The sequence below is a fragment of the Convolutriloba macropyga genome, chromosome 8, assembly GCF_964194025.1.
Source record: "Convolutriloba macropyga chromosome 8, txConMacr16.3, whole genome shotgun sequence".
NCBI classification, from domain to species: domain Eukaryota; kingdom Metazoa; phylum Xenacoelomorpha; order Acoela; family Convolutidae; genus Convolutriloba; species Convolutriloba macropyga.
The window spans coordinates 2022476-2050437 of record NC_134475.1 but is presented as its reverse complement, the minus strand read 5'-3'; the positions used below and the strand labels follow the sequence as shown (position 1 = coordinate 2050437).

Genomic DNA, 27962 nt, shown 5'->3' with positions numbered 1-27962 from the left:
CTCACTCTTCCATCCATTGGGTGATGATACCCTCTTTTTGCATACATTGTATTTTAAAAGAATAATGTACGCTTCGATGAGTGTAAAGTTGCGTTTGAAGTCCGGACTGCAGCAGGGGTCTCCTTTTCCAGATAGGCATATGCAGAAAGACGACGATAGAGTGCCCATGATGGGCGCTTACTCCTCTTCACATATAATCGGTGGAGCACGTGAACGTGTGTACGTGGGGAAACTCAAGCATCTCACTATAATAGCAAGCATCCTGCCGGCTGGAGCAATTATAGTGTGCACACTGATCGCAATATTTATCAATTTTGATAGATCAACTCATACCCACTGCGGTGTTCGAAACCTACTGCCTTCAATTAGCTCCATGGTCTCCGAAACTCCGGAAAAGTATGTCTGGAAAACTGCTATGGCTCTTCATTTCTGGCCAAGGATGCTGATGATGTTGTTCTACTACCAGTCCAATAGATTGTGAGTTTTGCGTTTTCCCCGTCAACTTCAAATTGTATAATTGCTGCAACGATTCGAGAAAGAATGGATCTACAATATGGACCATATTTTGTCCAATCGTTGAATTGTACGCATCGTATAAATATAGGTGGTGCACTTGTAAATCTGTTTAGGTTAAATTTGGAAAGAAGTTTTTCATTATAATAATTTAGGTTCTAGACATCAATCCAATGTACACCTCGAAATACCCATTGTATACATAGGAACTAGCCTTTTTAAAAATACAAAAAGGTTAAATTTATTATGTCAAAAAAAATTGAGCCTCGTTTGTCTAATTTGTCAAGTTTTTCAATCAAATTCTTTCTCTATTTTTTCAGCGTAAATTGTATGTCTCAATTATCTCTATACATTTTATTAAAATCTGTATAAAGAACGTTAAAATAAAAATAGCCTATTTGGAATTCATCAAAATGATGTATCAATTTTTAATTGCTCTCAAACTAAATTTTTTGCAATTATATGAGTCCTTTGGTTTTTTTATGCGCTTTTTCGCTTGACCGAGTTTTCCTCCGACCCATTTGACTCTGCGTCCTCAAAAACGGGATAAACAGGTAGCTCTCGGAGGGTATTAAGTACGCTTAAAGCCCCCTTTTTTCCGGAAGGAAAAAAGAGCTTTCTTTACAACTTCTTTTCTTCGTGCAAATCTTCCTATATTGAGCACCGGTGAAAATGACAGTAAACAAGACACGTGATAATTGTTTTGCCTCTAACGCAAAGGTGAATGGAGCAAAATTTCAATACTTTTTTTGCAGTAAAGTTTTGCAATGCACTTCTGAGTGCACTCAATTGGAGAAAAGCTCTATTGATGTCCTGAAAAAGCTAGATAAAAATTAACTGCACATCTGTAATGCTTGTACCAACCGAAAAGAAGAGGGACTGAAAATGTCAAAAGTTAACGACCATAGTTTGCATGGCGATGAGTTGAAAAAGCTTCAATACCAAATGAAAGAGTTCGCTGAAAATCTTGTAAAATTGAATGAGCTGATTGAACAAATTCAATAAGTTGCGGAAATGAAAGTAGGTGGTTTAAAAGCCTACGCGTGAAAAACACTAGAAAAATATGAAACGAAACAAAGCCCTCGTACACTCCTGATTAATCTCGACAATGAAGTGAGTAATGCAATTGTTTTAAAGTCAGCTCATCGCCTCACAGATTAGAAACGGAACAATTGTCAAATTTTTGTCAGCACTGAACTCTCACCTCAAGATGCTAAGAAAGAAACGGCTGCCTGAAGAAAAGACGGGAACTTAAAAGCGGTAAACTGAATGACAATATACGCGTCAAGCAGCTGTCTTGAAGTACGAATCGATGGTCGTTGGCAATCATACCAAGATGTTTCATCACGAACTGAAGACGAAACGTGACTAAGCTCTATTATCATGCCAACTTACAATGTACGCAGTTTATTCGACATAAATCGAAGATTAAAATTTTCTAACATCATTGGTCTTAAGAGATATGGCATTCTTTGCCTCCTTGAAACCTGGCTTGTCCCGACATAACAAACCAAGCACTTTTTCGCAATTATTCTATTTACCGGATTGGTCTACCAAGAATCTGGAAACAAAGCACGGTGGTGTTAGCTGCCATCAGAAACTCAATCAACCACGAAATTATCGACCTGCATTTAGAGTTAGACTGCTATGCTGTCGTGAAATCGCTCAGTCAAAATTTAACATTTTTACTTTTTGTATATACCCGCCGCCAGAAGGTAGACCATATCAGCTCAGCCGTTGCAATTGTGCGAATTTAATGAAACGCGTATTTCACAACAAGGCTTTTGGCACCAGATAGCATCATCGTAACTGGTGACATTAGTTTCAGCAACACTTGCTGGTCGACAATGATGTCTGGAAGTGAACTAGAAACTACTGAATTAGAAACATTGGTTGATAACTGCCTCACCATTTTTTCGGATGCAAAAGTGGAAGATGTTCTTTGTAATAGCGCTTAACTTATCACCAACTGCAGTCAAGACTCAATTCTAGGCAGACACTAAAAACTTAATGGAAAAAATTGTTCCGATCATAACCTCATTTGCTACGCAGCTCAACTGTGCACAACATTCGATCACCAATTATAAATGAATGTAAATTTGCCTTTAAACAAGCCGACTGGGATGGACTGAAGCCCATTTTAATCCTTGCTGTTACAGCAACGTTAATGTCCTGATCAATCAGTGGTGCAGCTAGTTGAACTGTAAATTTTAAATAAATTCGTTTCTAAATTAACCAAACCACGAACTGCATTGCAACCTTGGAGTAGTAATAAAACCTCAAATTTGTTAAATCGTCTTGAAACAAAATAGAGAAAGTTCTGTGATCAAAGCAAAACGCTTTCTCGCTTGCTGAAGATAAAAAATGGAGATGTTGCTAGAGCTCTAGACAACGATCTCAGTTGTTTTGAGGCTGAAATTTTAGAAAGTCGCCGATTCAGCAACATTCAAAAATATCTGTCCTATATTCGATAAAATCCTGGCTTTCCGCCCAAGATGTTCCTGGAAAATTTGGTTGCTGAAGACGACGTATCATAAGCCATAGCGTTTAACTAGTGTTTTTTTCTGGTGTTTTTTTCTTGTGTTTTTTGTAAAGAACTGACACTCATTGGCAACCTTTGAGCGCGAGAGTCTCAATTCTGTTCGCTTTGCCGACAAGCAAATTATCGAAGTTCTTGACTTGGCGGGATTGAATAAATCCACTAGTCCAAACTCTATTGGCAACTTTTTACCAGAGTTGTTCGAAAATTATTCTTCAAACTACCAAAGATGAGGGCACTTATCCCAGATTTCCGAAAATTAGCGTAGTTAGTCCCATATTTGAAGCTGATGTAAACAAAAACAATTGAAAATATTTTTACCGCATTTACGAACGTTGTCATCGCCCATTTTTTGAGAATGAATATGGCTCAGAAATCCTCCGTCGGAAACAAATGGACCATTAGTCAAATTACGAATGGAAAAATAGTTGAATTTTTTTCAGCTCTCAACTCACCTCAATATGCCAAGAAAACGGCTGCCTGAAAAAAGACGAGAAGTTAAAAGCGTGAAACTGAATGACAAAAGATACGGGTCAAGCAGCTGTCTTGAAGTACGAATCGATGGTCGTTGGCAATCTTACCAAGATGTTTCACAAACAGAAGACTTTTCTGTAGACGAAACGCGACTAATCTCTATTATCATGCTAACTTACAATGCACGCAGTTTAATCGACATAAATCGAAGATTAAACTTTTCTAGCATCATAGGTCTGAAGATATATGACGTTCTTTGCCTCAGTGAACCCTGGCTTGTTCCCGAGATACAAAACCAAGCACTTTTCCCCAATTATTCTATTTACCGGATTGGTCTACCAAGAATCTGGAAACAAAGCACGGTGGTGTTAACTGCCATCAGAAACTCAATCAACCACGAAATTATCGACCTGCATTTAGAATTAGACCGCTACGCTGTCGTGAAATTGCTCATTCGTACATTTACGATTTTTGTATATTCTCACCGCCAGAATGTAGCCCCTATCAGCTCAGCCGTTGCAATTTTACAAATTTATTGAAACGCGTATTTCACAACAAGACTTTTGGCACCAGATAGCATTAACGTAACTGGCGACATTAGTTTCAGCAACACCTGCTGGTTGACAATGATGTCTGGAAGTGAACTAGAAACTACTGAATTAGAAACATTGGTTGACAACTGCCTCAGCATTTTTTCTGTTGTAAAAGTAGACGTTGTTCTTTGTAATGGCGCTTAACTCGTCGCCAACTGCAATCAAGACTCAATTCTAGGCAGACACTAAAAACTTAATGGCAAAAATTGTTCCGATCATGACCGCATTGTTACGCAGCTGAACTGTGTGCACAACAATCAATGGCCATTTATAAATGAATGTAAATTTGCGTTTAAACAAGCCAACTGGGATGGACTGAGGCCCCTTTCAGTCCTTACTGTTACAACGTTGATGTCCTTATGAATCAGTGGTACAGCTGGTTGAAGTGTAAATAAAAAAATCGTTACTAAAGTAATCAAATCACCAGCTGCATTGCAACCTGGGAGTAATAATGAGACCTCAAATTTGGTAAATGGTCGTGAGACAGAGAAAGAACTGTAATCAAAGCAAAACGCTTTCTCGCTTGCTGAAGATAAAAAATGGAGATGTTGCTAGAGCTCTAGACAACGATCTCAGATGTTATGAAACAGAAATGTTTGAAAATCGCCGATTCAGCAACATTCAAAAATATCTGTCCTGCATTCGATAAAATCCTGGCTTACCGCTCAAGATGTTCCCGGAAAATTTGGTTGCTGAAGACGACGTATCAAAAGCCATAGCGTTTAACAAGTTCTTTTCTAGTGTTTTTTGGAAAGAAATGACACTCATTGGCAACCTTTGAACGTGATGGTCTCAATTCTGTTTGCTTTGGCGACAAGCAAATCATCAAAGTTCTTGACTTGGCGGCATTGAATAAATCCACTGGTCCAAACTGTATTGGCAACACTTTACTTAAGAATTGTTCGAAAACTTTGTAGTCTTAAAATTTATGACGTTCTTTGCCTCAGTGAACCCTGGCTTGTTCCCGAGATACCAAATCAAGCGCTTTTTCAAATTTTTCTATTTACCGGAACGATCGGTCTACCAAGAATCTGGAAACAAGGCACTGTGGTGTTAACTGCCATCAGAAACTGATCAACCGCAAAATTATCGATCTGCATTTAGAGTCAGACTGCTATGCTGTCGTGAAATTGCTCATTCAAAATTAACCATTTTTATTTGTTGTATATATCGGCTGCCAGAAGGTAGCGCCTATCAGCTCAGCAGTTGCAATTTTAAATTTATTGAAACGCGTATTTCACAACAAGACTTTTGGCACCAGATAGCATTAACGTAACTGGCGACATTAGTTTCAGCAACACCTGCTGGTCGACAATGTCTGGAGGTGAACTAGAAACTACTGAATTAGAAACATTGGTTGACAACTGCCTCAGCATTTTTCTGTTGCAAAAGTAGACGTTGTTCTTTGTAATGACGCTTAACTCGTCGCCAACTGCAGTCAAGACTCAATTCTAGGCAGACACTAAAAACTTAATGGCAAAAATTGTTCCGATCATGACCGCATTGTTACGCAGCTGAACTGTGCGCACAACAATCAATCGCCATTTATAAATGAATGTAAATTTGCGTTTAAACAAGCCAACTGGGATGGACTGGGGCCCCTTTCAGTCCTTACTGTTACAACGTTGATGTCCTTATGAATCAGTGGTACAGCTGGTTGAAGTGTAAATAAAAAAATCGTTCCTAAAGTAATCAAATCACCAGCTGCATTGCAACCTTGGAGTAATAATGAAACCTCAAATTTGGCAAATGGTCGTGAGACAGAGAAAGAACTGTAATCAAAGCAAAACGCTTTCTCGCTTGCTGAAGATAAAAAATGGAGATGTTGCTAGAGCTCTAGACAACGATCTCAGTTGTTTTGAGCCGAAATGTTTGAAAATCGCCGATTCAGCAACATTCAAAAATATCTGTCCTGCATTCGATAAAATCCTGGCTTACCGCTCAAGATGTTCCCGGAAAATTTGGTTGCTGAAGACGACGTATCAAAAGCCATAGCGTTTAACAAGTTCTTTTCTAGTGTTTTTTGGAAAGAAATGACACTCATTGGCAACCTTTGAACGTGAGAGTCTCAATTCTGTTTGCTTTGGCGACAAGCAAATCATCAAAGTTCTTGACTTGGCGGCATTGAATAAATCCACTGGTCCAAACTGTATTGGCAACACTTTACTTAAGAATTGTTCGAAAACTTTGTAGTCTTAAAATATATGACGTTCTTTGCCTCAGTGAACCCTGGCTTGTTCCCGAGATACCAAATCAAGCGCTTTTTCAAATTTTTCTATTTACTGGAACGATCGGTCTACCAAGAATCTGGAAACAAGGCACTGTGGTGTTAACTGCCATCAGAAACTGATCAACCGCAAAATTATCGATCTGCATTTAGAGTCAGACTGCTATGCTGTCGTGAAATTGCTCATTCAAAATTAACCATTTTTATTTGTTGTATATATCGGCTGCCAGAAAGTAGCGCCTATCAGCTCAGCAGTTGCAATTTTAAATTTATTGAAACGCGTATTTCACAACAAGACTTTTGGCACCAGATAGCATTAACGTAACTGGCGACATTAGTTTCAGCAACACCTGCTGGTCGACAATGATGTCTGGAAGTGAACTAGAAACTACTGAATTTGAAACATTGGTTGACAACTGCCTCAGCGTTTTTTCTGTTGTAAAAGTAGACGTTGTTCTTTGTAATGGCGCTTAACTCGTCGCCAACTGCAGTCAAGACTCAATTCTAGGCAGACACTAAAAACTTAATGGCAAAAATTGTTCCGATCATAACCGCATTGTTACGCAGCTGAACTGTGTGCACAACAATCAATCGTCATTTATAAATGAATTTAAATTTGCGTTTAAACAGGCCGACTGGGATGGACTGAGGCGCCTTTCAGTCCTTACTGTTACAACGTTGATGTCCTGATGAATCAGTGGTACAGCTGGTTGAAGTGTAAATAAAAAAAATTGTTCCTAAAGTAATCAAATCACCAGCTGCATTGCAACCTTGGAGTAATAATGAAACCTCAAAATTGGTAAATGGTCGTGAGACAAATAGAAAGTACTGTAATCAAAGCAAAACGCTTTCTCGCTTGCTGAAGATAAAAATGGAGATGTTGCTAGAGCTCTAGACAACGCTCTCAGTTGTTTTGAGGCCGAAATGTTTGAAAGTCGCCGATTCAGCAACATTCAAAAATATCTGTCCTTCATTCGATAAAATCCTGGCTCACCGCTCAAGATGTTCCCGGAAAATTTGGTTGCTGAAGACGACGTATCAAAAGCCATAGCGTTTAACAAGTTCTTTTCTAGTGTTTTTTGGAAAGAAATGACACTCATTGGCAACCTTTGAGCGTGAGTCTCAATTCTGTTTGCTTTGCCGACAAGCAAATCATCAAAGTTCTTGACTTGGCGGCATTGAATAAATCCACTGGTCCAAACTGTATTGGCAACACTTTACTTGAGAATTGTTCGAAAACTTTGTAGTCTTAAAATATATGACGTTCTTTGCCTCAGTGAACCCTGGCTTGTTCCCGAGATACCAAATCAAGCGCTTTTTCTTTCAAATTTATCTATTTACCGGAACGATCGGTCTACCAAGAATCTGGAAACAAGGCACAGTGGTGTTAACTGCCATCAGAAACTGATCAACCGCAAAATTATCGATCTGCATTTAGAGTCAGACTGCTATGCTGTCGTGAAATTGCTCATTCAAAATTAACCTTTTTTATTTGTTGTATATATCGGCTGCCAGAAAGTAGCGCCTATCAGCTCAGCAGTTGCAATTTTAAATTTATTGAAAGGCGTATTTCACAACAAGACATTTGGCACCAGATAGCATTAACGTAACTGGCGACCTTAGTTTCAGCAACACCTGCTGGTCGACAATGAGGTCCGGAAGTGAACTAGAAACTACTGAATTAGAAACATTGGTTGACAACTGCCTCAGCATTTTTTCTGTTGCAAAAGTAGACGTTGTTCTTTGTAATGGCGCTTAACTCGTCGCTAACTGCAGTCAAGACTCAATTCTAGGCAGACACTAAAAACTTAATGGCAAAAATGGTTCCGATCATAACCGCATTGTTACGCAGCTGAACTGTGTGCACAACAATCAATCGCCATTTATAAATGAATGTAAGTTTGCGTTTAAACAAGCCGACTGGGATGGACTGAGGCCCCTTTCAGTCCTTACTGTTACAACGTTGATGTCCTGATGAATCAGTGGTACAGCTGGTTGAAGTGTAAATAAAAAAAATCGTTCCTAAGGTAATCAAATCACCAGCTGCATTGCAACCTTGGAGTAATAATGAAACCTCAAATTTGGTAAATGGTCGTGAGACAAAGAGAAAGTACTGTAATCAAAGCAAAACGCTTTCGCTTGCTGAAGATAAAAAAATAGAGATGTTGCTAGAGCTCTAGACAACGATCTGTTGTTTTGAGGCCAAAATGTTTGAAAGTCGCCGATTCAGCAACATTCAAAAATATCTGTCCTGCACTCGATAAAATCCTGGCTTACCGCTCAAGATGTTCCCGGAAAATTTGGTTGCTGAAGACGACGTATCAAAAGCCATAGCGTTTAACAAGTTCTTTTCTAGTGTTTTTTTGGAAAGAAATGACACTCATTGGCGCCCTTTGAACGTGAGAGTCTCAATTCTGTTTGCTTTGCCGACAAGCAAATCATCAAAGTTCTTGACTTGGCTGCATTGAATAAATCCACTGGTCCAAACTTTATTGGCAACACTTTACTTAAGAATTGTTCGAAAACTTTGTAGTCTTAAAATATATGACGTTCTTTGCCTCAGTGAACCCTGGCTTGTTCCCGAGATACCAAATCAAGCGCTTTTTCTTTCAAATTTTTCTCTTTACCGGAACGATCGGTCTACCAAGAATCTGGAAACAAGGCACTGTGGTGTTAACTGCCATCAGAAACTGATCAGCCACAAAATTATCGATCTGCATTTGGAGGCAGACTGCTATGCTGTCGTGAAATTGCTCATTCAAAATTAACCATTTTGTTGTATATATCGGCTGCCAGAAAGTAGCGCCTATCAGCTCAGCAGTTGCAATTTTAAATTTATTGAAACGCGTATTTCACAACAAGACTTTTGGCACCAAATAGCATTAACGTAACTGGCGACCTTAGTTTCAGCAACACCTGCTGGTCGACAATGAGGTCCGGAAGTGAACTAGAAACTACTGAATTAGAAACATTGGTTGACAACTGCCTCAGCATTTTTTCTGTTGCAAAAGTAGACGTTGTTCTTTGTAATGACGCTTAACTCGTCGCCAACTGCAGTCAAGACTCAATTCTAGGCAGACACTAAAAACTTAATGACAAAAATTGTTCCGATCATAACCGCATTGTTACGCAGCTGAACTGTGTGCACAACAATCAATCGCTATTTATAAATGAATGTAAATTTGCGTTTAAACAAGCCGACTGGGATGGACTGAGGCCCCTTTCAGTCCTTACTGTTACAACGTTGATGTCCTGATGAATCAGTGGTACAGCTGGTTGAAGTGTAAATAAAAAAATTGTTCCTAAAGTAATCAAATCACCAGCTGCATTGCAACCTTGGAGTAATAATGAAACCCCAAATTTGGTAAATGGTCGTGAGACAAAGAGAAAGTACTGTAGTCAAAGCAAAACGCTTTCTCGCTTGCTGAAGATAAAAAATGGAGATGTTGCTAGATCTCTAGACAACGATCTCAGTTGTTTTGAGGCCGAAATGTTTGAAAGTCGCCGATTCAGCAACATTCAAAAATATCTGTCCTGCATTCGATAAAATCCTGGCTTACCGCTCAAGATATTCCCGGAAAATTTGGTTGCTGAAGACGACGTATCAAAAGCCATAGCGTTTAACAAGTTCTTTCCTAGTGTTTTTTGGAAAGAAATGACACTCATTGGCAACCTTTGAACGCCAGAGTCTCAATTCTGTTTGCTTTGCTGACAAGCAAATCATCAAAGTTCTTGACTTGGCGGCATTGAATAAATCCACTGGTCCAAACTGTATTGGCAACACTTTACTTAGAATTGTTCGAAAACTTTGTAGTCTTAAAATATATGACGTTCTTTGCCTCAGTGAACCCTGGCTTGTTCCCGAGATACCAAATCAAGCGCTTTTTCTTTCAAATTTTTCTATTTACCAGAACGATCGGTCTACCAAGAATCTGGAAAAAGGGCACTGTGGTGTTAACTGCCATCAGAAACTGATCAACCGCAAAATTATCGATCTGCATTTAGAGTCAGACTGCTATGCTGTCGTGAAATTGCTCATTCAAAATTAACCATTTTTATTTGTTGTATATATCGGCTGCCAGAAAGTAGCGCCTATCAGCTCAGCAGTTTTAATTTTAAATTTATTGAAACGCGTATTTCACAACAAGACTTCTGGCACCAGATAGCATTAACGTAACTGGCGACATTAGTTTCAGCAACACCGGCTGGTCGACAATGATGTCTGGAAGTGAACTAGAAACTACTGAATGAGAAACATTGGTTGACAACTGCCTCAGCATTTTTTCTGTTGCAAAAGAAGACGTTGTTCTTTGAAATGGCGCTTAACTCGTCGCCAACTGCAGTCAAGACTGAATTCTAGGCAGACACAAAACTTAATGGCAAAAATTGTTCCGATCATAACCGCATTGTTACGCAGCTGAACTGTGTGCACAACAATCAATCGCCATTTATAAATGAATGTAAATTTGCGTTTAAACAGGCCGACTGGGATGGACTGAGGCCCCTTTCAGTCCTTACTGTCGCAACGTTGATGTCCTGATGAATCAGTGGTACAGCTGGTTGAAGTGTAAATAAAAAAAATTGTTCCTAAAGTAATCAAAACACCAGCTGCATTGCAACCTTGGAGTAATAATGAAACCTCAAATTTGGTAAATGGTCGTGAGACAAAGAGAATGTACTGTAATCAAAGCAAAACGCTTTCTCGCTTGCTGAAGATAAAAAATGGAGATGTTGCTAGAGCTCTAGACAACGATCTCAGTTGTTTTGAGGCCGAAATGTTTGAATATCGCCGATTCAGCAACATTCAAAAATATCTGTCCTGCATTCGATAAAATCCTGGCTTACCGCTCAAGATGTTCCCGGAAAATTTGGTTGCTGAAGACGACGTATCAAAAGCCATAGCGTTTAACAAGTTCTTTTCTAGTGTTTTTTGGAAAGAAATGACACTCATTGGCAACCTTTGAACGTGAGAGTCTCAATTCTGTTTGCTTTGCCGACAAGCAAATCATCAAAGTTCTTGACTTGGCGGCATTGAATAAATCCACTGGTCCAAATTGTATTGGCAACACTTTACTTAAGAATTGTTCGAAAACTTTGTAGTCTTAAAATATACGACGTTCTTTGCCTCAGTGAACCCTGGCTTGTTCCCGAGATACCAAATCAAGCGCTTTTTCTCTCAAATTTTTCTATTTACCGGAACGATCGGTCTACCAAGAATGTGGAAACAAGGCACTGTGGTGTTAACTGCCATCAGAAACTGATCAACCACAAAATTATCGATCTGCATTTAGAGTCAGACTGCTATGCTGTCGTGAAATTGTTCATCCAAAATTAACCATTTTTATTTGTTGTATATATCGGCTGCCAGAAAGTAGCGCCTATCAGCTCAGCAGTTGCAATTTTAAATTTATTGAAACGCGTATTTCACAACAAGACTTTTGGCACCAGATAGCATTAACGTACCTGGCGACATTAGTTTCAGCAACACCTGCTGGTCGACAATGATGTCTGGAAGTGAACTAGAAATTACTGAGTTAGAAATATTGGTTGACAACTGCCTCAGCATTTTTTCTGTTGCAAAAGTAGACGTTGTTCTTTGTAATGGCGCTTAACTCGTCACCAACTGCAGTCAAGACTCAATTCTAGGCAGACACTAAAAACTTAATGGCAAAAATGGTTCCGATCATAACCGCATTGTTACGCAGCTGAACTGTGTGCACAACAATCAATCGCCATTTATAAATGAATGTAAATTTGCGTTTAAACAAGCCGACTGGGATGGACTGAGGCCCCTTTCAGTCCTTACTGTCACAACATTGATGTCCTGATGAATCAGTGGTACAGCTGGTTGAAGTGTAAATAAAAAAAATCGTTCCTAAAGTAATCAAATCACCAGCTGCATTGCAACCTTGGAGTAATAATGAAACCTCAAAATTGGAAAATGGTCGTGAGACAAAGAGAAAGTACTGTAATCAAAGCAAAACGCTTTCTCGCTTGCTGAAGATAGAAAATGGAGATGTTGCTAGAGCTCTAGACAACGATCTCAGTTGTTTTGAGGCCGAAATGTTTGAAAGTCGCCGATTCAGCAACATTCAAAATTATCTGTCCTGCATTCGATAAAATCCTGGCTTACCTCTCAAGATGTTCCCGGAAAATTTGGTTGCTGAAGACGACGTATCAAAAGCCATAGCGTTTAACAAGTTCTTTTCCAGTGTTTTTTGGAAAGAAATGACACTCATTGGCAACCTTTGAACGTGAGAGTCTCAATTCTGTTTGCTTTGCCGACAAGCAAATCATCAAAGTTCTTGACTTGGCGGCATTGAATAAATCCACTGGTCCAAACTGTATTGGCAACACTTTACTTAAGAATTGTTCGAAAACTTTGTAGTCTTAAAATATATGACGTTCTTTGCCTCAGTGAACCCTGGCTTGTTTCCGAGATACCAAATCAAGCTTTTTCTTTCAAATTTTTCTTTTTACCGGAACGATCGGTCTACCAAGAATCTGGAAACAAGGCACTGTGGTGTTAACTGCCATCAGAAACTGATCAACCACAAAATTATCGATCTGCATTTAGAGTCAGACTGCTATGCTGTCGTGAAATTGCTCATTCAAAATTAACCTTTTTTTTTGTATATATCGGCTGCCAGAAAGTAGCGCCTATCAGCTCAGCAGTTGCAATTTTAAATTTATTGAAACGCGCATTTCACAACAAGACTTTTGGCTCCAGATAGCATTAACGTAACTGGCGACATTAGTTTCAGCAACACCTTTTGGTCGACAATGATGTCTGGAAGTGAACTAGAAACTACTGAATTAGAAACATTGGTTGACAACTGCCTCAGCATTTTTTCTGTTGCAAAAGTAGACGTTGTTCTTTGTAATGGCGCTTAACTCGTCGCCAACTGCAGTCAAGACTCAATTCTAGGCAGACACTAAAAACTTAATGACAAAAATTGTTCCGATCATAACCGCATTGTTACGCAGCTGAACTGTGTGCACAACAATCAATCGCTATTTATAAATGAATGTAAATTTGCGTTTAAACAAGCCGACTGGGATGGACTGAGGCCCCTTTCAGTCCTTACTGTTACAACGTTGATGTCCTGATGAATCAGTGGTACAGCTGGTTGAAGTGTAAATAAAAAAAATTGTTCCTAAAGTAATCAAATCACCAGCTGCATTGCAACCTTGGAGTAATAATGAAACCTCAAAATTGGTAAATGATCGTGAGACAAAGCGAAAGTACTGTAATCAAAGCAAAACGCTTTCTCGCTTGCTGAAGATGAAAAATGGAGATGTTGCTAGAGCTCTAGACAACGATCTCAGTTGTTTTGAGGCCGAAATGTTTGAAAGTCGCCGATTCAGCAACATTCCAAAAATATCTGTCCTGCATTCGTTAAAATCCTGGCTTACCGCTCAAGATGTTCCCGGAAAATTTGGTTGCTGAAGACGACGTATCAAAAGCCATAGCGTTTAACAAGTTCTTTTCTGGTGTTTTTTTGGAAAGAAATGACACTCATTGGCAACCTTTGAACGTGAGAGTCTCAATTCTATTTGCTTTGCCGACAAGCAAATCATCAAAGTTCTTGACTTGGCGGCATTGAATAAATCCACTGGTCCAAACTTTATTGGCAACACTTTACTTAAGAATTGTTCGAAAACTTTGTAGTCTTAAAATATATGACGTTCTTTGCCTCAGTGAACCCTGGCTTGTTCCCGAGATACCAAATCAAGCGCTTTTTCTTTCAAATTTTTCTATTTACCGGAACGATCGGTCTACCACGAATCTGGAAACAAGGCACTGTGGTGTTAACTGCCCTCAGAAACTGATCAACCACAAAGTTATCAATCTGCATTCAGAGTTAGACTGCTACGCTGTCGTGAAATTGCTCATTCGTAAACTTACGATTTTTGTTATATATGCTCGCCGCCAGAAGGTAGCCCCTATCAGCTCAGCCGTTGCAATTTTACAAATTTATTTGAACGCGTTTTTCACAACAAGTCTTTAGGCACCAGATGGCGTCATCGTAACTGGCGACATTAGTTTGTTTCAGCAACAGCTGCTGGTCGACAATGATGTCTGGAAGTGAACTAGAAACTACTGTATTAGAAACATTGGTTGAGAACTGATTTTGGGAACTGGTTTTCTGATGCTAAAGTAGACTTTGTTTATTGTAATAGCGCTTAACTTATCACCAACTGCATTTAAGACCCAATTCTAGCAGACCTTACCAACTTAATGGAAAAAATGGTTCCGATCATAACCTCATCGTTACGCAGCTGAACTGTGTGCAAAACAATAAATCACCAATTAGAAATAAACGTAATTTGAGTTTAAACGCGTCAACTGGGATGGATTGAGGCCTCTTTCACTCTTTGCTGTTACAGCAACGTTGATATTCTCGTCAATCAGTGGTACAGCTGGTTGAACTGTAAAATATAAAAAAAAATTGTTCCTAAAGTGACCAAACCACGTGCTGCATTGCAACCTTGGAATAGTTGAAACTTTAAATAACTTTGTTAAATCGTCTTGAGACAAGAAAATTCAGTGATCAAAGCAAAACGCTTTCACGTTTGCTGAAGATAAAGAAGGAGAAGTTCCTAAAGCTATAGACAACGATCTCAGTTGTTTTGAGGCTGAAAATTTTGAAAGTTGCCGATTCAGCAACATTCAAAAATATCTGTCCTGCATGCGATAAAATCCTGGCTTACCGCCAAGATTTTCCTAGAAAATTTGGTTGCTGAGGACGACGTATCAAAAGCCGTAGCGTTTAACAAATTCTATTCTTTTTTAGTGTTTTTGGAAAGAAATGACACTCATTGGCAACCTTTGATTGTGAGAGTCTCAATTCTGTTTGCTTTGCCGACAAGCAGCAATTCATCGAAGTTATTAATTTGGCGGCATTGAATAAATTCACTGGTCCAAACTATTGGCAACATTTCACTGAAATGTTTGAAAACCTTGTAGGCCGCTGAAAATTATTCTTCAAACTACCAAAGATGAGGGCACTTATCCCAGATTTCCGAAAATTAGCGTAGTTAGTCCCATATTTGAAGATGGGAACATAGCTGATGTAAACAAAATTAATTGAAAAAAATGTTTTTACCGCATTTACGAACGTTGTCATCGCCGATATTTTGAGAATGAATGACTCAGAAAACCTCCGTCGGCAACAAATGGACCATTAGTCAAATTACGAATGGCAAAAATAGTTGATTTTTTGTCAGCACTGAGCTATCACCTCAAGATGCCAAGAAAGAAACGGCTGCCTGAAAAAAAAAGACGCAAACTTAAAAGCGGGAAACTGAATGACAAAATATACGCGTCAAGCAGCTGTCTTGAAGTACGAATCGATGGTCGTTGGCAATCCTACCATGTTTCACGAACCAAAGACTTTTCTGAAGACGAATCGTGGCTAAGCTCTATTATAATGCTAACTTACAATTGACGCAGTTTAATCGATATAAGTCGAAGATTAAGATTTTCTAACTTCATGGGTCTTAAGAGATATGAATTTCTTTGCCTCAGTGAACCCTGGCTTGTTCCCGAGATACCAAACCCAGCACTTTTTCCCAATTATTCTATTTACCGGAAAGATCGGTCTACCATGAATCTGGAAACAAAGCACTGTGGTGTTAACTGCCATCAGAAACTCAATCAACCACGAATTTATCGATCTGCATTTAGAGTCAGACTGCTATGCTGTCGTGAAATTGCTCATTCAAAATTAACCATTTTGTTGTATATAGCGGCTGCCAGAAAGTAGCGCCTATCAGCTCAGCAGTTGCAATTTTAAATTTAATGGAAGGCGTATTTCACAACAAGTCGTTTGGCATTAGATTGCGTCATCGTTCCTGGCGACATTAGTTTGTTTCAGCAACACCTGCTGGTCGACAATGATGTCTTGAATTGAACTAGAAACTACTGCATAGCGCTTAACTTATCACCAACTGCATTTAAGACCCAATTCTAGCAGACCTTTAAAACTTAATGGAAAAAATGGTTCCGATCATAACCTCATCGTTACGCAGCTGAACTGTGTGCAAAACAATAAATCACCAATTGGAAATAAACGTAATTTGCGTTAAAACGAGCCGACTGGGATGGATTGAGGCCTCTTTCAATCCTTACTGTTACAACAGCGTTGATGTCCTGATCAATCATTGGTACAGCTAGTTGAACTGTAAATTTTTAAAAATTCGTGCCTAAGGTAGCCAAACCACGATAGATAGTTACTTTCTGTTGGTACATATTGCAATAGTTGCCAAAGTTTTCGTGTTTTGTTGAGTGTTTCACTGACTTTGATGCCGCATATATTGAATGACATTCGTTGAAATTGTTTTTTTAGCGTAATATTGTTTGTTGCCTTAATTTTCTGCAGTTTTCTTTAAAGTTGGTGTCTGCTGTGTAGAGTTCCATTGTTTAGAAGGCTTGATCGGTTGAGGATATTGGGCAACTCTTTTTATCGACGACTTGACAAATGCAACCCTGACTACGATTCATTAAGTCTTTACTTGGACTAAGGCATTCGACACGGTGCCACCAGACAAATTATTATCAAAATTAAAAAAAAAATTGATAGGTGGAGATTTGGTGAAAATGTCATCCTATTTTACTGATCGGAAACAATTTGTTCGAATAAATGATACTGATTCCGAACTGTCAAATGTCAGAAGCTCTGTACCGCAGGGCTCAATCGTTAGGCCTCTGATGTTCCTCAAATATATTAACGACTTGCCAAGTTTGCTTGCAAGCATTGAGTGCTACGGATTTGCGGACGACTTCAAAGTGGCTTCAGAAAACCAAGCGAGCAATGCTATTTAAATTGAGAAATTTGGAGTTCTGTCGCAACCCAAAGAGACTTCGGAATTTCGATGTCTGCAAACTTTAATTGGAATGACAGCTGTGAATTACAAGCCAGCAAAGGCATTAAAGCTTTCTACCTCATCAAAAGAAATGTAAAATTTATGCTCCAATGTAAATATAAACGCTTATGAAGGCTACTTTGTGACAATTATCACATCCGGTTCCCAGGTCTGGAATCCCAACCAAAGTCATATGCAAATGTATGAAAGGCTGCAAATGAGAGCAAGAAAATGGATTTTGGAAAAAGATTGTTGTTGTGTTTATAGACTAAAGGAACTCGAGCTACTACCTCTGTGCTTATACATAGAAATGCATGATTTGTTGTTGTTCTTGCCAATAATCAAAGGCAAGTTTATTGCCAAAACTGAATGCCTTTCTGAACTTTGCAATAATATAACAAGATAGCGGACTTGCGGTGACTTCAAAATTGAAAAAACAGGTTACGAACATCAGATGACAACTCTTTTATCGTTCCAAATTATTTCATACTATGAAGGAGCGAAAAGTGAGTAGTTTTAGAGCCTGGCATTGTTTCCAAGGACTTTAATGTTATATGGGGAAATGGCGTTGAAAATGATTTTCGGTTTTTAGGGCAACTTTTTAACGCGCGGCAATTTTACTTCTTTTGCTGTTTTTACGAATTCATCCAAAAGGCAATATGTGTGTTCTAATAATGCGTAGCTGCACTTGTTTAAAACCCTCTGAAAGCAACTAATGGTTTTCACGGATTTGGACGCTTGTTGTTTTCATTTTTAGCAGTTTCAACGACTTGGACACTGGTTGTTTCCAATGAAAATGGTTATTTTTTGGATTTTTATTTGTTGTTTTTTTTCGTTCTATCAGTTGCGTTATGGACAGCTCCAAGTAGCTTTTTTGGGGGGCCCATTGTAATCAATTTAAAGTTTTTGAGTTATAATAGCAGTTTTCACTACTTTGACATCACTTGCTTTCAAAAAAGTTTCAGTTTTCGGAGTTTTTAGTGTTTTTTGTTGTCCGGTCACCTTATCTCATTAATGATAGGTCTGATTGTTCTTTTAACGTGAATTTTGTTGTTTACCTAGTTGTTTATTTCAAACTACAATTTTTGAGGAGTCTGAGGCTACTTGTTTTCAAAAATTGATTCACCTTGGATTTTTCGAGTTCTTATAGTTGTTTTTGTTGTTCTGTCACCTATTCTCTATGATGGCAGATCTCTATGAGGTCAATTTGTATCTGAATCTTGATTTTTCCGCCTCATTCCTATCCCAAAGTTCTCACAGCTGCTCAGGTTTGGTCTCAGTTGCTCTCCAATTAGTCATAATTGGGTTTATTATTCGGTTTAAGTATGTGTCTACTAATTTAATTGGCTTGACAACATTTTTTTTTCGACAATTTTGAATTTTTGAATTGTCTGGTACTACTTTTGTTGCGTGAACTTCTTAATTGCTTTCATTTACCTGATATATTCATAGATAGTTGCTTTCTATTGGTACTTGTTGCAATAGTTGCCAAAGATTTTGTTTTTTTTTTGCGTGTTTCGTTGACTTTGATGCCGCATATATTGAATGACATTCGTTGAAATTGTTTTTTTTGCGTGATAATGTTCGTTGCTTTAATTTTTCTGCAGAGTTTTCTACAAAGGTGATGTCTGCTGTGTAGACTTCCATTGTTCAGAAGGCTTGATCAGTTGAGGATCTTGGGAAACTCTTTTTATCGACGACTTGACAAATGCAACCCTGACCACGATTCATTAAGAGTCTTTACTTGGACTAAGGCGTTCGACACGGTGTCACATGGCAATTAATATCAAAATTAAAAACTTTTTGATAGGTGGAAATTTGGTGATATTGTTTTCATCGTACTTGACTGATCGGAAACAATTTGTTTGGGTAAATGATACTGATTCCGAACTGTCAAATGTCAGAAGTTGTGTAACGCAGGGCTCAATCGTTAGGCCTCTGCTGTTCCTCAATATTGCTTGCAAGCATTGAGTGCTACGAATTTGCGGACGACTTTAGAGTGGCTTTAGAAAACCAAGCGAGTCTCGATCATGCTTCAAACCAGGTTGAAGAATGTTGTTAAACGAATCACTTGAAACTTAGTTCAAAAAAGTGTGCCTTGCTATATATTAAAGGAAATCTGCAATGTTATTTAAATCGAGAAATGTTGCGTTCTGTAACAACTCAAAGAAACTTGGGAATTTTGATATCTGCAAACTTTAATTGGAATGACAGCTGTGAATTACGAGCCAGCAAAGGCATTAAAGCTTTCTACCTCATCAAAAGAAATGTAAAATTTATGCTCCAATGTTTTTATCAACGCTTATGAAGGATAATTTGTGACAATTATCACATGCGGTTCCCAGGTCTGGAATCCCAACCAAAGTCATATGCAAATATATGAAAGGCTGCAAATGAGAGCAAGAAAATGTATTTTGGAAAAAGATTGTCGTTGTGTTTATAGACTAAAGGAACTCGAGCTACTACCTTTGTGCTTATACATAGAAATGCATGATTTGTTGTTGTTCTTGCCAATAATCAAAGACAAGTTTATTGCCAAAACTGAATGCCTTTCTGAACTTTGCAATAATATAACAAGACAGCGGACTCGCGGTGAATTCAAAATTGAAAAAAAAAAACAGGTTACGAACATCAGATGACAACTCTTTTATCATTTCATATTATGAACGAGCGAAAAGTGAGTAGTTTTAGAGCCTGACATTGTTTCCAAGGACTTTAAAGTTATGTGGGGAAATGGCGTTGAAACTGATTTTCGGTTTTTAGGGCAACTTTTTAACGCGCGGCAATTTTACTTCTTTTGCTGTTTTTACGAATTCATCCAAAAGGCAATATGTGTGTTCTAATAATGCCTAGCTGCACTTGTTTAAAACCCTCTGAAAGCAACTAATGGTTTTCACGGATTTGGACGCTTGTTGTTTTCATTTTTAGCAGTTTCAACGACTTGGACACTGGTTGTTTCCAATGAAAATAGTCGTTTTTTGGATTTTTATTTGTTTTTTTTTCGTTCTATCAGTTGCGTTATGGACAGCTCCAAGTATCTTTTTTGGGGAGCCCATTGTAATCAATTTAAAGTTTTTGAGTTATAATAGCAGTTTTCACTACTTTGACATCACTTGCTTTCAAAAAAGTTTCAGTTTTCGGAGTTTTTAGTGTTTTTGTTGTCCGGTCACCTTATCTCATTAATGATAGGTCTGATTGTTCTTTTAACGTGAATTTTGTTGTTTACCTAGTTGTTTATTTCAAACTACAATTTTTGAGGAGTCTGAGACTACTTGTTTTCAAAAATTGATTCACCTTGGATTTTTCGAGTTCTTATAGTTGTTTTTGTTGTTCTGTCACCTATTCTCTATGATGGCAGATCTCTATGAGGTCAATTTGTATCTGAATCTTGATTTTTCCGCCTCATTCCTATCCCAAAGTTCTCACAGCTGCTCAGGTTTGGTCTCAGTTGCTCTCCAATTAGTCATAATTGGGTTTATTATTCGGTTTAAGTATGTGTCTACTAATTTAATTGGCTTGACAACATTTTTTTTTCGACAATTTTGAATTTTTGAATTGTCTGGTACTACTTTTGTTGCGTGAACTTCTTAATTGCTTTCATTTACCTGATATATTGATAGATAGTTGCTTTCTATTGGTACTTGTTGCAATAGTTGCCAAAGATTTTGTTTTTTTTTGCGTGTTTCGTTGACTTTGATGCCGCATATATTGAATGACATTCGTTGAAATTGTTTTTTTTTGCGTGATAATGTTCGTTGCTTTAATTTTTCTGCAGAGTTTTCTACAAAGGTGGTGTCTGCTGTGTAGACTTCCATTGTTCAGAAGGCTTGATCAGTTGAGGATCTTGGGAAACTCTTTTTATCGACGACTTGACAAATGCAACCCTGACCACGATTCATTAAGAGTCTTTACTTGGACTAAGGCATTCGACACGGTGTCACATGGCAAATAATATCAAAATTAAAAACTTTTTGATAGGTGGAAATTTGGTGATATTGTTTTCATCGTACATGACTGATCGGAAACAATTTGTTTGGGTAAATGATACTGATTCCGAACTGTCAAATGTCAGAAGTTGTGTAACGCAGGGCTCAATCGTTAGGCCTCTGCTGTTCCTCAAGTTTGCTTGCAAGCATTGAGTGCTACGAATTTGCGGACGACTTTAGAGTGGCTTTAGAAAACCAAGCGAGTCTCGATCATGCTTCAAACCAGGTTGAAGAATGTTGTTAAACGAATCACTTGAAACTTAGTTCAAAAAAGTGTGCCTTGCTATATATTAAAGGAAATCTGCAATGTTATTTAAATCGAGAAATGTTGCGTTCTGTAACAACCCAAAGAAACTTGGGAATTTTGATATCTGCAAACTTTAATTGGAATGACAGCTGTGAATTACGAGCCAGCAAAGGCATTAAAGCTTTCTACCTCATCAAAAGAAATGTAAAATTTATGCTCCAATGTTTTTATCAACGCCTATGAAGGATAATTTGTGACAATTATCACATGCGGTTCCCAGGTCTGGAATCCCAACCAAAGTCATATGCAAATATATGAGAGGCTGCAAATGAGAGCAAGAAAATGTATTTTGGAAAAAGATTGTCGTTGTGTTTATAGACTAAAGGAACTCGAGCTACTACCTTTGTGCTTATACATAGAAATGCATGATTTGTTGTTGTTCTTGCCAATAATCAAAGACAAGTTTATTGCCAAAACTGAATGCCTTTCTGAACTTTGCAATAATATAACAAGACAGCCGACTCGCGGTGAATTCAAAATTGAAAAAAAAAACAGGTTACGAACATCAGATGACAACTCTTTTATCATTCCAAATTATTTCATATTATGAACGAGCGAAAAGTGAGTATTTTTAGAGCCTGACATTGTTTCCAAGGACTTTAAAGTTATGTGGGGAAATGGCGTTGAAACTGATTTTCGGTTTTTAGGGCAACTTTTTAACGCGCGGCAATTTTACTTCTTTTGCTGTTTTTACGAATACATCCAAAAGGCAATATGTGTGTTCTAATAATGCGTAGCTGCACTGGTTTAAACCCCTCTGAAAGCAACTAATGGTTTTCAAAGATTTGGACGCTTTTTTGTTTTCATTTTTTAGCGGTTTCAACGACTTTGACACTGGTTGTTTCCAAAGAAAATAGTCGTTTTATTGGATTTTTATTTTTTGTTTTTTTTTCGTTCTGTCAGTTGCGTTATGGACAGCGCCAAGTAGCTTTTTTGGGGTGCCCATTGTAATCAATTTAATGTTTTCCAGTTATAATAGCAGTTTTCACTACTTTGACATTACTTGCTTTCAAAAAAGTTTCAGTTTTCGGAGTTTTTAGTGTTTTTTTTGTCCGGTCACCTTATCTCATTAATGATATCTCTGATTGTTCTTTTAACGTGAATTTTGTTGTTTACCTAGTCCCTTATTTCAAACTACACTTTTTGATGATTCTGAGACTACTTGTTTTCAAAAATTGATTCACCTTGGATTTTTCGAGTTCTTATAGTTGTTTTTGTTGTTTTGTCACCTATTCTCTATAATGGCAGATCTCTATGAGGTCAATTTGTATCTGAATCTATTGATTTTTCCGCCTCATTCCTATCCCAAAATTCACAACTGCTCAGGTTTGGTCTCAGTTGCTCTCCAGTTAGTCATAATTGGGTTTATTATTCTGTTGAAGTATGTGTCTACTAATTTAATTGGCTTGACATTTTTTTCGACAATTTTGAATTTTCGAATTGTCTGGTACTACTTTTGTTGCGTGAACTTCTTAATTGCTTTCATTTACCTGATATATTGATAGATAGTTGCTTTCTATTGGTACTTATTGCAATAGTTGCCAAAGATTTTGTTTTTTTTTTGCGTGTTTCTTTGACTTTGATGCCGCATATATTGAATGACATTCTTTGAATTTTTTTTTGCGTAATATTGTTCACTGCTTTAATTTTTCTGCAGAGTTTTCTACAAAGTTGGTGTCTGCTGTGTAGACTTCCATTGTTCAGAAGGCTTGATTAGTTGAGGATCTTGGGAAACTCTTTTTATCGACGACTTGACAAATGCAACCCTGACCACGATTCATTAAGAGTCTTTACTTGGACTAAGGCATTCGACACGGTGTCACATGGCAAATAATATCAAAATTAAAAAACTTTTTGATAGGTGGAAATTTGGTGAAATTGTTGTCATCCTACTTGTCTGATCGGAAACAATTTGTTCGGCTAAATGATACTGATTCCGAACTGTCAGATGTCAGAAGTTGTGTAACGCAGGGCTCAATCGTTAGGCCTCTGCTGTTCCTCAAATATATTAACGACTTGCTAAATTTGCTTGCAAGCATTGAGTGCTACGAATTTGCGGACGACTTTAGAGTGGCTTTAGAAAGTCAAGCGAGTCTCGATCATGCTTCAAACCAGATTGAAGAATGTTGTTAAACGAATCACTTGAAACTTAATTCAAAAAAGTGCGCCTTGCTAAATAATAAAGAAAATCTGCAATGCTACCATAATCGAGAAATGTTGCGTTCTGTAGCAACCCAAAGAGACTTGGGAATTTTGATATCTGCAAACTTTAATTGGAATGACAGCTGTGAATTACGAGCCAGCAAAGGCATTAAAGCTTTCTACCTCATCAAAAGAAATGTAAAATTTATGCTCCAATGTAAATAAAAACGCTTATGAAGGCTACTTTGTGACAATTATCACATCCGGTTCCCAGGTCTGGGGTCTGGAATCCCAACCAAAGTCATATGCAAATATATGAAAGGCTGCAAATGAGAGCAAGAAAATGGATTTTGGAAAAAGATTGTCGTTGTGTTTATAGACTAAAGGAACTCGAGCTACTACCTTTGTGCTTATACATAGAAATGCATGATTTGTTGTTGTTCTTGCCAATAATCAAAGACAAGTTTATTGCCAAAACTGAATGCCTTTCTGAACTTTGCAATAATATAACAAGACAGCGGACTCGCGGTGACTTCAAAATTGAAAAAAAAAAAACAGGTTACGAACATCAGATGACAACTTTTTTATCGTTCCAAATTATTTCATATTATGAAGGAGCGAAAAGTGAGTAGACTTAGAGCCTGACATTGTTTCCAAGGACTTTAATGTTATGTGGGGAAATGGCGTTGAAACTGATTTTCGGTTTTTATGGCAACTTTTTAACTTTCGGCAATTTTACTTCTTTTGCTGTTTTTACGAATACATCCAAAAGGCAATATGTGTGTTCTAATAATGCGTAGCTGCACTTGTTTAAACCCCTCTGAAAGCAACTAATGGTTTTCAAAGATTTGGACGCTTTTTTGTTTTCATTTTTTAGCGGTTTCAACGACTTTGACACTGGTTGTTTTCGAAAGAAACTAGTCGTTTTATTGGATTTTTATTTTTTGTTTTTTTTTCGTTCTGTCAGTTGCGTTATGGACAGCGCCAAGTAGCTTTTTTGGGGTGCCCATTGTAATCAATTTAATGTTTTCCAGTTATAATAGCAGTTTTCACTACTTTGACATTACTTGCTTTCAAAAAAGTTTCAGTTTTCGGAGTTTTTAGTGTTTTTTTTGTCCGGTCACCTTATCTCATTAATGATAGCTCTGATTGTTCTTTTAACGTGAATTTTGTTGTTTACCTAGTCCCTTATTTCAAGCTACACTTTTTGATGATTCTGAGACTACTTGTTTTCAAAAATTGATTCACCTTGGATTTTTCGAGTTCTTATAGTTGTTTTTGTTGTTTTGTCACCTATTCTCTATAATGGCAGATCTCTATGAGGTCAATTTGTATCTGAATCTATTGATTTTTCCGCCTCATTCCTATCCCAAAATTCACAACTGCTCAGGTTTGGTCTCAGTTGCTCTCCAGTTAGTCATAATTGGGTTTATTATTCTGTTTAAGTATGTGTCTACTAATTTAATTGGCTTGACAACATTTTTTTTCGACAATTTTGAATTTTCGAATTGTCTGGTACTACTTTTGTTGCGTGAACTTCTTAATTGCTTTCATATACCTGATATATTGATAGATAGTTGCTTTCTATTGGTACATATTGCAATAGTCTAATAGCCAAAGATTTCGTGTTTTTTTGCGTGTTTCATTGACTTTGATGCCGCATATATTGAATGACATTCCTTGAAATGGTTTTTTTAGTAATATTGTTTGTTGCTTTATTTTTTTGCAGAGTTTTCTACAAAGTTGGTGTCTGCTGTCTAGACTTCCATTGTTTGGAAGGCTTGAGCGGCTGAGGACATCGGGAAACAACTTCGACAATTCGACAACTTTAAGAGGTTTTTCTTAGTATTTGGTTCAATTGCTATCTGAAGCTGTTTTTTGAAGGGCTAATAGTGTTATCTCTATAGCGGAATTTCTTTGAATTCTAAGTTAGGACTTGTCCTGCAATGTTTATTAAATTTGAATTAAAATTTGTTTCGGTTTACCTCATTTTCTGCTTAAAATAATGCATGAAACTTCTCTAAGTTAATTTGTTTCTTCGCTCACTCTGTGCATTTTTAAACTGCATTTGCTGAGGGAAGGAATCTAAAATCAACACATTTATGAAAAACAAAATAGGAGCAGGATTAACCCATAAAGCGCCATATAACATAACCGCTACTTAAACTTTGTTTATAGCTGCGAAGCTGTAAGCTGAGCGAAGCTATATTGCGGTGCTCTTGGTTTTTTTTGTTTCGTCGTCTGACGCTCTTTTTTCGTTTTACGTTTGTTCACACAGCAAAGCTGAAAAAGTCAAATTTTCTGAATGACTTCTTCGTCTCACTAACGGCATTTGCGCGCGTGACGTCATTTCTCACTCGCTTTAGAAAAAGTTTTTAGGTTATTTGCGTGATTAGGTTTTGATCATACGTGACTTACCTCACTCAATAAAATGACTTTTGCACTTTAAAACTTAAGTTTAATTTGAATTTGTTTAAGGTCAAACGAACTCATATGTACAGTATAGGTCCCTAATAAGAGGCTTCTGCGGAATGAATTTTAACAAGCTTTATTAATTTATTGCTGAATGTTTTTCAACTAGTTTTTTTGAGCGGCGTCGATTTTTTTTTCAATTTAGATCTTTATCTGTTTCTATCTCTATTATATGGCACGCAGGTCTATTCTTTCGCAGCTATTCCGGCAATCTGCCGGCTATATTCTTAAAAGTCCTAGTTACCATCTCTAATGCTTATTTGTGTTGAAACTATCCCCAGTATCCTGTCATTAAGGAACTGGATTATGTCTAACTACGAAATGAAAGTAAATAGTTCGTACTTACAAAATATTTTTTACAAGGATCAGTTTTCAGTTCTTTCTGATTTTTTTCACCCTCAATCGGGGTAATTGGAATCAACGGTGGTTGATTTGCAGCAATATGTTGGGCATGTTTACGTTAACCGCCTTTAAGTTAGCTCCCAGAAGTATTGGGAGATAAGCCATTTTCACAGCTTTGAAAGAAAATTAGAAAATATCAATCTGAAAATTGTTTCTTGTTTTTACAGAAAACATGAATTCAAAGAATTGATCTGAATTTTTATTTGATTTGGGAATTTTACAATCGGAGCTAATTTCCTATTTGACCACCATTTGTATTTACTGTTTCTGGTTTCATCCATTTTTTTATTTTTCACATGAGCTTAACTGTGTTTCTGATGGTAGAACTTTCAGCATAATCAGTGCAAGCAACTCTATTTTATCAACTAGACCATATGAGCTTAGTTACGGTGCGTAATGCCCAAACGCCCTTTTTGAAATTGTTAAGATTGAAAGCTGTCAAAGCAAGCGTTCTTTGAGACCCGTAAAATCTTACAAGGCATATTTTTTTTACAGAGAAAACATTTTTCTCATCTTGTTTACATGGCTTTTTTTGTGCAACATAATTTAGAATTCTTGCAATCTGCGTGGTCTCCATTATCAAATAATCTTGGTTTATATTGATCTAAAATTTAAATGATTGCTGATTATTTCTTATTACCAATCTTAATGTTTTCTCCGATCTCTGACGTTTCTTCCTCTCTCTCTCTCTCAGCCTTTAAAATCTCGTTTTTTAAATTAGTTCATAATTTAAACCATCATCAACTAAATTGCGATTAATTTTCAGACGAGATCAATCATATTGGACGTGGCTAGTGGAACTAGTTTTCTTTGCGGAGCTATCTAGTCTCATGACGCTTTCCTGTGTGACGAGTTATGACAATTTCACGTTACATCGCAACTCCTTCACTGCATTCGTCACATTCTCAGGAATCCACATGTTAGTAAGAAACCACCACAGTCGAAGACTTCTCTTGAGAAATTACACGACTCTAAAACTTGTGAAACGAAAACTAGTTTTGACTGTGCTGTTTTTCATTTCAGTCTTCATGGCTGCCCTTTCTTATTATATTCATAATAAGTACTGCATTCCAGGAGTTTATACATTGTTTTCTCTGTCAGAAATTATCGTCGTGACTATAAACATTGCATATCATAATCTAGTTTCTTCTAATTTTAACGATCATTTGATATTTCTTCAACCACCGGAGCTCTCACACGTTGCTTCTTGAGCCGTTTAATAAAATTTACCTAGAAAAATACATTACATGCTGAAGCAATTGGCTGCCTTCATTTATGCTTTATTGATACAAAAATGATCTTCATAATTTTGTATATATAATTTGTAAATATCCTAATTATCTCAATTTGATTTTTGGAAAGCTGTTGTTTTTTGCACTCTTTTCTGTATCCTTGTTTCCGGGTTAAACAATAAGTCTAAAATTAATATTTGGAACCC

The 27962-nt window shown here is 37.4% G+C and overlaps 1 protein-coding gene across 1 annotated transcript; it reads left to right on the top strand.

Annotated features, from left to right (window-relative positions):
• On the top strand, positions 1-27889 carry LOC142343858 (post-GPI attachment to proteins factor 2-like). Its single transcript, XM_075395226.1, has 2 exons — positions 1-477; positions 27291-27889. Exons 1-2 carry the CDS (start codon positions 65-67, stop codon positions 27733-27735), a joined length of 858 nt encoding a protein of 285 aa, XP_075251341.1. The 5' UTR covers positions 1-64; the 3' UTR covers positions 27736-27889.
• The last annotated feature ends 73 nt before the right edge of the window (positions 27890-27962 follow it).

Coding starts and splice junctions, on each gene's coding strand:
- LOC142343858 (XM_075395226.1), top strand. CDS start 65: ATGTACGCTTCGATGAGTGTAAAGTTGCGTTTGAAGTCCGGACTGCAG. Junction 478..27,290: donor TACTACCAGTCCAATAGATT/GTGAGTTTTGCG, acceptor ATTAATTTTCAG/ACGAGATCAATCATATTGGA.